This window comes from Mandrillus leucophaeus, unplaced genomic scaffold (genome assembly GCF_000951045.1).
Source record: "Mandrillus leucophaeus isolate KB7577 unplaced genomic scaffold, Mleu.le_1.0 Scaffold18, whole genome shotgun sequence".
Lineage (NCBI taxonomy): Eukaryota > Metazoa > Chordata > Mammalia > Primates > Cercopithecidae > Mandrillus > Mandrillus leucophaeus.
The window spans coordinates 3,721,189-3,732,447 of record NW_012101809.1 but is presented as its reverse complement, the minus strand read 5'-3'; the positions used below and the strand labels follow the sequence as shown (position 1 = coordinate 3,732,447).

Sequence of the window (11,259 nt, the reverse complement as noted above, 5' to 3'; positions counted from 1 at the left end):
CTTATGAATAACTACAGCTCAGCCCTCACTCCTCTTCCCTATCACCCAGGACAGGTTGTCTCGTGTCTCCCTTGGAACAGTTAGGGAAGATGACAATTGTCCGAGCCACTGCCCAAGCCCCGGGGCACACCTGTGATGACAAGGGTGCACCCTGTGGCAGGGCAGGGGTCAGCAGTGGTGAAGGAATCCTGACCCCAGGCCTAGCATCTAGCGGGGTTGGGGAGGGGGTGGTGGTGGTAGGTAGGCTCAGCCTCTGCTCACACCAAGCCCAAGCCCTGCACACCCGATAACATAGTGCCCTGACCCACAAGCTCAAGAAGGAAACCGGAGGGAGAGACAATGATGCTGGTACTAAGACATTTATTATATCATAAAAAGTCCATTGTTGTTCTGTTTTTCCATATGTACATGCTCCTGTGGGCAGTCCCCCACCCAGCCCCTACCTGCCTACCCTCCATGGTGCCAGTCAACTCTCCAAACTGACCAACTAATTAGTAAAAGAGGAAGAACTGGAGGAGGTGGCCCAGGGCTAATGGGAGTGGAAAACAAAGTGCAGAGTGGTTGGGCTTAGTTCTCAATGCCTGACCGTGGGCAGGCACTGCAGGGCTGGCACACGGATGCCTCTCCCAGAGCTGCCAGGCTGGAGGCAGAGGCTGCAGATGACAGCTGAGTGCACTCCCAGGCTGAACCTCCAGGAATGGAGCACAGAGGAGGAAAAAGGTCCCACAGCTGATTGGGGGTCTTAGCTGGGGCTATCAACGTTCTCTTTTTCAGGTCCCCATCCAAGTGGCAGCAACAGCAGCTCTGACTTGGCCTGAAGAGCCTGTGGCCCGCAGGACAGCCAAAAGTGGGGTCAAGGAAAGCCTGGTGGGAAGCACTGGTCCTGATCTCTGAGTGACCTGCCTTAGTTGACCTCAGAGGTGGGTATGGGATCTGTGGGGCGGGGTGTGGCCAGGAGGGGCACTGGTGAGGTGGCCTCGATGAGCGCAGGGTTGAGGATGATGGGCAGAGTCATGGGTGGCACGCCCACCTGCAGTGGGGAGGCCAGGGGCTGCAGGATCAGTGGGGGCTGAGCCAGAGGTGGAGGCCCATCGGGGGTGGGGCTCAGCCTGCTGGGGCTTGAGGCTACTGGTGATCCTGGGGAGCTGCTGCTGGCGGCTCGGGGGCCCTCGGGCTTCTCAAAGTCTGTAGGGAAAGCAAGGTGGCCACAGTCAGATTCCCTTATTGGCACAAGACAACTCTCACATTGCCCAGTTGGCTGCTTATAGAATCTTTGTTCCTCCTTGTTCCTGTAAACAACACGCCCCGCCCTCCACCAGCCTAAAAAGTTGGGAGTCTCCCCTCAAAACTCATTTCAATGTTCAGCTACCTTATATCTACCTTCTACCACCTTTGCAAGGCTACTTTTTGTGTTTTTTTTTTTTGGTGCAACAGGGTCTCACTCTGTCACCCAGGCTGGAGTGCAGTGGCACGATCTCAGCTCACTGCAACCTCTGCCTCCCAGGTTCAAGCGATCCTTCCACCTCAGCCTCCCCAGTAGCTGGGATTATAGGTGTGCACCACCACGCCCAGCTAAGTTTTGTATCTTTTTTTGGTACAGGCGGGGTTTCACCATGTTGGCCAGGCTGGTTTCAAACTCCTGATCTCAGGTGATCTGCCCTCCTCAGCCTCCCAAAGTGCTGGGATTACAGGTATGAGCCACTGCACCTGGCCTTCAGGTTACTCTCTACTCGAATCTCTGAAAGGAAACCTCTGAAAATTCATTCCAAGTCCCTGATCCAGCTTTCTCTTCCCAAGCCTGAAGACTGCATAGTTCTCATAGCTTATGGTCCTGCCATTTGTCATGGGAAGAGCGGCAACAGGACTCTCTAGTGGCCTCCTTCCCTCGGCTCACAGCCCCTGCTCAGCAGCATTCCCATGCCCCGTTGGGCCTCCTCTTAGGCCCCCTGCTTGCTACTCAGTGCCTATCAGGCTAGCCCAGAGAGACTCACCACAGGCCCCCAGCTCAGATGGAATCTCTGGGGGAGGTGGATGTCCAGGTGTCCTGGTATCACCAGCAGCAGAAGTCAGATGGGCTGAGGCGAGAGGCTTTGGGCCATGAGGCTCCATGGGCATGGGGTCTGGAGATGGTAGAGAATCGAAATGACACTTCTTAGTGCTTTCTTTCCAGCAGAGCCCTAGCTACCCAATAGCCTTTCTACCCACCCAGGGCACAGACAATAAATTCAGCTTTGAGGACTCTCTGGTTTTTCTGAAACGGAACCTCGTTCTGTCACTCAGGCTGTGATCTCGGCTCACTGAAACCTCCACTTCCCGGGTCCAAGCGATTCTCCTGTTTCAGCTTCCTGAGTAGCTGGGACTACAGGCACCCACCATCACACCTGGCTAATTTTTGTATTTTTCATAGACATGGGGTTTCATTATGTTGGTCAGGCTGGTCTCGAATTCCTGCCCTCAGGTGATCCACCCACCTCGGCCTCCCAAAGTGCTGGGATTACAGGTGTGAACTATTGCGCCCAGGCAGGGGACTCTTTTTGATAAAGCTGGGCTGAGCCCCCTACCCTGGATGACGGTCTGCTTGAAGAGTTCATCTCGTAGGTGAGGCAGAAAACAGTCAATGCGCTCCCAGGTGATCTCCCAGAGGGCTGAGGGGCCACCTCCCCGTGCATCTGCACTGTGGAAAATCTCCGCTGTGTCCATCACCAGAAGCATGTTCTTCAGAGACTCAGGGATCGCCTCTGACTGCAGGTGGCAGTGGGACCATGAGAATAGGAAAGAGGGCATGGGAGAGTATGGTAAAGGGAGGTAGCTACCAAGGGGGAAAGGGCAAGTCCTTCCAGCAGGTGGGACAGGAGGCAGGCAGCCGAGCTGAGGTGGAACATACCAGTAAGTCGCTGGAGCCTGCGTGCATGTACTTGTCCATGAAGTCCAAGATGGTGAGCCAGAGGGCCGCAAAGGTAGAGAGCGACAGCAGTGGAGACAGGTGCTGCAGGAACACCTACAGCCCACCAGCCCCCTTCAGCTGAGGGGACTGTAGGAGCCTCTGGACCCCTCTCTGAGGCTGAGAATCTTAGATCAGAGATAGAGGAATCTCTGATCTAAGATTCAGAATCCTTTCGGGTCCCCAGGTCCGGCCTAGTGTCCATAGCTGGGGGGTTGTGAGCACCTACAATGAATCTGAGGTCCTGCCAGAAGCCCTGGTTTCCCTCCTTGCGAAAAGGCAGGTATGGGAGAGAGGGTGGGTGTAGGGTGGTGAGCAGTACCTTAGAGAGCAGTGTGGAAGCCCTCATCCGGGTCTCCTCCATCCCGCCCACATCTGCAGGGCTGATGTTCTCCAAGAGCTTGGTAAGTAGAGGAAACAGCACCTGGTGGGGGTAAATGTGCAATGTCTCCCTATGAGGGTCAGCTAGGCAGCCTTGCCGCAAGGAAGCCAGGAACTGGATGGGCACAGAGCAGAAGGGAAGGTATGATGCAGGCTGAAGACTCACATTAAGGGCTCTTCAGGCTGCCTGGCTTTCCTTTTCTTAGGATCTGAACTTTATCTTAAGACCAGTAGGAAGTCCCACCTTGTTAAAACAGGACTCCCATTCCAGGGCATCTAGCTTTTGCAGATCATGTACAAGTAGTGCTCGCTGCAGATAGGTCAGTGCCTGCATCCGTACCTGGCGCCGGGCATCGCAGCACAGGCAGGCAATACCTGAGAGCAAGAGCAGGGTCAGGATCCTTCAGGCATCTTGATCCTGATGCTCCCCAAACTCCCTACCTCTGCCCCTCCTGGTTTACCCTGCAGTAAAGGGCACCAGCAGTGGGCCCAGAGGGTGCGAGAATCAGCTTCGATCTTCTGGCCATCTGTCTCCAGGTGGCGTTGCTCCTCCGCCCATGAGCTGTAGATAGAGGCTGCCCGCGTGTGCAGGGTGTGCATCAGGTCTAGCAACTAGGATCACAGGAGGGGGCAGGACATGAGTGGGGTTAGGTCTGGTGGATGCCTTTCCCCCTTCCCACTCACTGTCCCTGACTGAGTCCTCAAGGTGGCCCTAGCACCAATCATGCCATACCTCACCCACTTGCTACTCTTTCCCTTGACTTGACTTCCTGGTTGTTCCAGTCCTTGCAAAGGACTCTCCAAGTCAGAGATTTCTCATGAGAGAGAAAGACTTAGGAGGTGGGTGGACTGAGTATTTCACAATCCTGATTCACAGTGAGAAAGATACTTTCTTTTCAATTGTATTTCACACCTGCTGATGACAGAGACAGCCTCATGTTGTTAATTTAATTTTATGTTTTGAGGCAGGGTCTCACTCTGTCACCCAGGCTGGAGTGCAGTGGCACAATCACGGCTCACTGCAGCCTCAAACCCCCGGGCTCAGGTGATCCTCCTACCTCAGCCTTGTCAGTAGCTGGAACTACAGCTGTGTGTTGCCACGGCCAGCTCATTTTTTGTATTTTTGTAGAGATGGGGTTTTGCTACGTTGCCCAGGATGATCTTGAACTCCTGGGCTCAAGCAATAGTCCTCCCAAAGTTTTGGGATTATAGGTATGATTATACCATGCCCGGCCCAATTTTATTTCTTATGTTTTGAGACAGGGTCTTGCTCTGTGCAAGGCTGGAGTGCATGGCACCGTCATGGTTCACTGCCTCCTGGATCTCCTAGGCTCAAGAAATCCTCCCACCTACTCAGCCTCCCCAGTAGCTGAGACTACAATGTGTGCCACCATGCCCAGATAATTTTTGCATTTTAATTTTTGTAGAGACAGGGTCTCACAATTTTTCCCAGGCTGGTCTTGAACTCCTGACCTCAACTGATCCTCCTGCCTCAGCCTCCCAAAGTGCTGGAATTATAGGTGTGACCCACTCTACCTGGCTGTTAATTTCATTTTTAAAACAGAAAACCTCAGGCTCAGAGGCTTTGATGGGCAATAGTGTCTGGCCAGATTTAATACATTTTCACTTTTATCATTTTTCTTTTCTTTTCTTTTCTTGAGACAGAGTCTTGCTCTGTCGCCCAGGCTGGAGTGCAGTGGCGCAATCCTGGCTCACTGAAAGCTCTGCCTCCCGGGTTCATGCCATTCTCCTGCCTCGGCCTCCCGAGTAGCTGGGACTACAGGTGCCCGCCACCACGCCTGGTTAATTTTCTGTATTTTTAGTACAGACGGGGTTTCACCGTGTTAGCCAGGATGGTGTCGATCTCCTGACCTTGTGATCTGCCCACCTTGTCCTCCCAAAGTGCTGGGATTACAGGTGTGAACCACTGTGCCCAGCCACTTTTGTCATGTTTTTATGGTTATTCTATTTAAGGCAATTGGTTCTCCATCAATTTAGTGATATATACTCTGCTCACAGAATTAATTTTATATGCCTTTGAATAGATATAGGGTAACTCTGGAAGGATAGACAAGAAACTGGTGACAGTGGTTGCTTCTAGTGAGGGGAACTCAGCAGCTGGGGACAAGAATGGATTGGAAACTTTTATCAGTTTACCCTTTTGTATATTTTGAACCTACTTAAAAAATAAGTAAACCTTAGTTTAAAAATAAATTTAAAGGCCAGGTGCGGTGGCTTACACCTGTAATCCCAGCACTTTGGGAGGGCGAGGCAGGTGGATCATGAGGTCAGGAGATCAAGACCATACTGGCTAACATGGTGAAACCCCATTTCTACTAAAAATACAAAAAATTAGCCAGGCATGGTGGCACGTGCCTATAGTCCCAGCTACTCGGGAGGCTGAGGCAGGAGAATCGCTTGAACCTGGGACGCAGAGGTTGCAGTGAGCCAAGATCACACCACTGCACTCCAGCCTGGGTGATAGAGCGAGACTCCATCATAAAAATTAATAAAATAAAAAAAAAAAAATAAAATAAAATAAAAACAAATAAATAAATAAATTTAAGCAAATAAAGACTTACAGGTAAGGTTTTAGGTAAGGGAATATTGTTAAGATGGTGGCCCAGGGCCTGGGCTGGCACACATGGGCCCTTCCCCTCAGCTCTGGCTTTCCCTGGCCGCCCCAGTCTCCCAGTATCAGGTGCAGGGGAGGAGAGGAAGTAAAGGGTGCCATACTTACGTCCTGACTGACCTGTAAAGACACCGTATGGTAGCTGGCAGGCACGCCTTCATCCTCATCATCATCACTCTGCCCGCCCCGAGAGGCATGTTGGCTGGAGGTTCGAGGCCGACGAAGCATTGATCCCTCTTTGGATTTCTTCTTGAAGCGGTTCCCTTTGCTGTCATATTTGTGACTCTTGCCACGTTTCTCCTGGGACTTGCATCCTGAGCAGAGCCAGACTCAGGTCACATTTCCGTGTCTATATAGGCATAGATATCCTGCCTTTTCTCCCCTCTCGGCCTCTCCCCTGCATAATAGCATGGCTACTCCCCAGCTGCCCCCTCATCAGCTGACCCACCGCCATTCAGACTGGCCTCCACAAAGATCCGGAGAGTCTTGACACAGAGCTCAAAGTTGTCAGGTGTGATGTGGGCAGCATCACGGACAATGAAGGACAGCGATTCCACACACTTAAGCAGAGACTTAGTGTCGTGTGGCCCCAAATCCAGTCCCACTGTTAGGCTGTATTGATTGATCAGGGGTGAAGGGCCTGGGCGGCTGGGCCCTGGCTTGGAGTTATCAATGTCATCCTTCCCGACCTGTAAAGTACACAGAGGAGCTGGGGACCCAGGCTTGGCCCCTATGTGAATGTCCTTGCAGAGGACCAGGAATTCTTCCCACAGGTCAAGCAGGGGAGACTCAATTGCTGCCCATATCATCACTCACCACTAACCAACCACTGTTGACCACATCGGCATCTGTGGCTGATCGGTGTATCTTGCCCGGCCTGGCATGGTCAGTGTAGACCTCTGAGTCAGAAGTGTACCCTCGATCCAGGCTCACATCATTTTGATGGTAGGATGGGAGCTCACTGTCTGACTGGGCCCCTACAGTAGGCAGGGAGAAGGGCAGAGTCAGGGTGGGGATGATCAGGCTCTCAGAAAAAAGATGCTGAGGCCTGGCCTCCCCTCTCTCTGGCATGGTTTACTTTAATTTCTGTCACCAAAGGGCCAAAGGATGGCCAGAACAGCTTCTCTGTTGACCAAATAAGGTGGCAGGCTAATCTGGGCTCCTGATGGCATCTAGTGGCAGCTATAGCACCACTCTAGGGAGTGGTGGCAAGGACAAATAGGCAATGCAGAAGGCTGTGAAGCCAGGCTTTCTGCTGTCCTGAGGACTGTTTTCCCAGTTTCTGGGATTTAGTGATGTATCGATTTAGTGATATAAAGTCTGCTCAGAATTCTGGGAAAACAGTCCTCAGGACAGCTCAGAAACAGAAACTGGGAAACAGTCCTTGGGACAACTCAGTCCTCAGGACAGTAGAAAGCCTGGCTTCATAGCCGTCTGCATTGCTTATTTGCCCTCATGCTATTTAACTTATGGGTACTGGCCAGCAGGCACTGGAAGCTCTGGAAGCAATGGCAGAAGCCAGGGCTGTTTAATCTGCTGAACGTAGTAACCTGTGTTTTGTTTTCCTGTCCCAACTCCTGGGGTGTAACTGTTTATCTGCCAGCCTGAGTCTCCCTGGGAAAGGGCTTACCAGCATCAGGTGCATCTGCCCTGGCTGTGGCCTGCAGAGTAGCTGGAGGCTTCACACCTGAGCCGATGCACTCCAGCAGCGTGAAGAGTGTGGCCCAGTCATCACCTGAGTGAATGTTGGCTGCGTTGGTCTTCAGGAGTTCATGGAGCCCATACGCAACCTGGTGGCTGACTCGGGATAGCACACTGGGCTTCATCAGTAGCAAAATGCGCAGGGAGAGCAGTACCTGGAGTGGGGTTAGGGTAGGAAGTGGGGAGTGGGCACACAGCTTTCTGTCTAGTTTTCTTCCCCATCAGTCTCCTTAGGTCAGTGAAGACAGTTTGGCTAGGACCCAATTTAGGATACTGCTCTGGTCTTTTCTTTTTGTCAAATAGAAATACATTAATTATATTATTTGAGACAGGGTCTTGGTCTGTCTCCCAGGCTAGAGCACAGTAGCACAATCACACCTCACTGCAACCTGAAACTCCTGGGCTCAAGTGATCCTCCTGCCTCAGTCTCTAGAGTAGCTGGGACTACAGGTGCGTGTGACCACACCTGGCTAATTTTTTTTTCCTTTTTGGAGAGATGGGGTCTCGCTATGTTGCCCAGGCTGGCCTTGAACTCCCAGGCTCAAGTGATCTTCCTGTCTTGGCTTCCTGAAGTGCTGGGATTATAGGCATGAGCCACTGTACCCAGCCTCAAATAGAAATTTTTATTGAGAAAATTATAGGTTAATATGCAGTTGTAAAGAAATAATACAAAAAGGTCCCTTACACACTTTGCCCAGTTTATCCCAATGGTAACATTATGTAAAACTATAGTATATCATAATCAAGATACTATCTGATCTTACTCAGATTTCCTGTTTTACTTGCATTTTTGTGTGTATTTCTCTACAATTTTATTACCTGTGTAGGTTTATGTCTCCACTACAAAACAACATACTGAACAGTTCCACCACAACAGTATCCCTCATGTTGCCTTTTTCTTTTTTTATAGACAGGTTTTGCTCTGTCACCCAGGCTGGAGTGCAGTGGTATGATCATAGCTCACAGCAGCCTCAAACTCCCGGGCACAAGTGATCCTCCTGTGTCAGCTTCCTGAGTAGCTGGAACTACAGGCATGCACCACCATGGCCAACTCATGTTGCCCTTTTATAACTATACCCACCTCTTCCTTCCTGTCCCCATCCCTAACCCTTATCAATCTGTATTCAAATTCTTTTTTTTTTTTTCTGAGATGGAATCTTAACTCCGTCACCCAGGCTAGAGTGCAGGCAGGATCTTGGCTCACTGCAACCTCTGCTTCTCGTGTTCAAGTGATTCTCCTGCCTCAGCCTCTCAAGTAGATGGGATTACTGGTGCGAGCCACCACACCTGGCTAATTTTTGTATTTTTAGTAGAGATGTTGGCTAGGCTGGTCTCGAACTCATGACCTCAAGTGATTCACCAGCCTCAGTTTCCGAAAGTGCTGGGATTACAAGTGTGAGCCACTGCGCCTGGCCTGTCTTCAAATTCTAAAGTTCTGTCATTTCAAAAATGTTATATAAGTGGAATTATATATTCTATAACCTTTTTAGATTGGCTCTTCTTTCACTCAGCATAGTTCCCAGGAGATGTCTGTTGCTTTAAATCGCTGAATAGTATTCCACGGTATGTATGTACCACAGTTTATTCACCTATTGAAAGTCATCTGGGCCGATTCCAGTTTTTGGCTATTACAACTAAAGCTTCTATAAACATTCATGTACAGGTTTTTATGAGAAAGTAAAATTTCACTTTTCTGGGATAAATGCCCAAGGGTACCATTGCTGGGTTGTATGGTAATTACATGTTTCATTTTATAAGAAACTGCCAGCAGAGTAGCTGTACCATTTTACATTCCCACGCAGCAATTTTTGAATGTTCCAATTTCTCCACAGCCTTTCAGCATTTGGTAATGTCACTACTTTTTATTTCAGCCATTCTGAAAAGTGGGTAGTGATGTCTCATTGTGGTTTTTTTTTTTTCAGATGGAGTCTTGCTCTGTCACTCAGGCTGGAGTGCAGTGGCATGAGTGATCTCAGCTCACTGCAACCTCTGCCTCCTGGGTTCGAGTGATCCTCCCACCTCAGCCTCCTCAGTAGGTGGGACTACAGGAGTGCGTGACCACGCCCAGCTAATTTTCGTATTTATTGGTAGAGACATGGTTTCACCATGTTGGCCAGGCTGGTCTCAAACTCCTTACTTCAGGTGATCCACCCACCTCAGCCTCCCAAAGTGCTGGGATTATAGGCAGGAGCCACTGCGCCCAGGCTCATTGTGGTTTTAGTTTGTAGTACTCTGATGGTTAATGATGCTATCTTCATTTCATGTGCCTATTTGCCCTCTGTATGTCTTCTTTGGCGAAACATCTGTTCCTATGTTTTGTCCATTTTCTATTAATAATTTGATTGGTTTTTCACTGTTGTGTTTTGAGAGTTTCTATATTATAGATACCTTTCTTCAAATATGTGATTTGCAAATATTTGCTCCTCGTCTATAGCTTGTCTTTTCATCCTCTTCACATAGGCTTTCATAGAACAAAACTTTAAAAAATATTAATGTAGTCCAACTTATCAATTTTTCCTTTTCTAGATTGTGCTTTTAATGTCAAGTCTAAAAATTATTATTTTTTTTGAAAGAGAGTGCCCCCCTGGATCTGTTCCATCCAGACAGTGTTGAGGCAGGAGACAGATCCACGGGATTGCCAAACGTGCTAAAAATTATTTGCTTAGCTCTGGATCCTGAAGATTTTCTCCTGTTTCTGAAGTTTTAATAGCTTTATATTTAAATCTATGATCCATTGGAGTTAATTTACCTGTAAGGTATGAGTTTTAGGTCAAGGTTCATTTGCTTTTTCCTCCTATGGATTTCAATCACTCCACCACTTATTGAACGGGCTGTTCCTCCTCCACTGAATTGTTTTTACATCTTGATAAAAAAATCCACTGAACATACTTGTGTTGAGCTTATTTCTGAGCTCTCTACTCTCTTCCATTGATCTACGTGTCTGTCCCTCCATCGACACCACATCATCTTGACTATGGTAGCTATACAGGAAGCCTTTTTTTCTTTTTTGAGACAGAGTTTCACTCTTGTTGCCCAGGCTGGAGTGCAATGGCGTGATCTTGGCTTACTACAACCTCTGCCTCCTGGGTTCAAACGATTCTCCTGCCTCAGCCTCCTGAGTAGCTGGGATTACAGGCATGCCCCACCATGCCTGGCTAATTTTGTACTTTTTGTAGAGACGGGGTTTCTCCATGTTGGCCAGGCTGGTCTCGAACTCCCAACCTCAGGTGATCGCCTGCCTTGGCCTCCCAAAGTGTTGGGATTACAGGCGTGAGCCACTGCGTCCAGGCGACAGTAAGTCTTTTTTTTTTCTTTTTGAGATGCAGTCTCACTCTGTCGCCCGGGCTGGAGTGTAGTGGCACAATCTCAGCTCACTGCAACTTCCGTCTCCCAGGTAAAAGCGATTCTCCTGCCTCAGCCTCCCGAGTAGCTGGGATTACAGGCTTGCATCACCATGCCCAGCTAATTTTTGTAGTTTTAGTAGAGATGGGGTTTCACCATGTTGGTCAGGCTGGTCTTGATCTCCTGACCTTGTGATCCACCCGCCTCGGCCTCCCAAAGTGGACAGTAAGTCTCAATACCAGAGTGATTCTTTTTTTTTTTT

The 11,259-nt window shown here is 49.5% G+C and overlaps 1 protein-coding gene across 3 annotated transcripts in view; it reads right to left on the bottom strand.

Annotated features, from left to right (window-relative positions):
• Positions 1-340: 340 nt before the first annotated feature.
• Positions 341-11,259, bottom strand: part of GBF1 (golgi brefeldin A resistant guanine nucleotide exchange factor 1) — a 157,305-nt gene continuing 146,386 nt past the window's right edge. For 2 of the 3 annotated variants that reach the window (XM_011977460.1, XM_011977461.1), the window contains exons 30-40: positions 7,585-7,810; positions 6,771-6,931; positions 6,403-6,643; positions 6,075-6,268; positions 3,784-3,934; positions 3,567-3,697; positions 3,264-3,365; positions 2,885-2,998; positions 2,562-2,742; positions 1,992-2,120; positions 341-1,185 (exon numbers count right to left, since the gene is read on the bottom strand). In XM_011977460.1, the coding sequence (XP_011832850.1) occupies positions 905-1,185; positions 1,992-2,120; positions 2,562-2,742; positions 2,885-2,998; positions 3,264-3,365; positions 3,567-3,697; positions 3,784-3,934; positions 6,075-6,268; positions 6,403-6,643; positions 6,771-6,931; positions 7,585-7,810 (1,911 nt within the window). In that variant the 3' untranslated portion in view covers positions 341-904. Of the gene's footprint in view, positions 1,186-1,991; positions 2,121-2,561; positions 2,743-2,884; positions 2,999-3,263; positions 3,366-3,566; positions 3,698-3,783; positions 3,935-6,062; positions 6,269-6,402; positions 6,644-6,770; positions 6,932-7,584; positions 7,811-11,259 lie in introns of all 3 variants that reach the window. The other variant, XM_011977459.1, reaches the window with a different exon arrangement.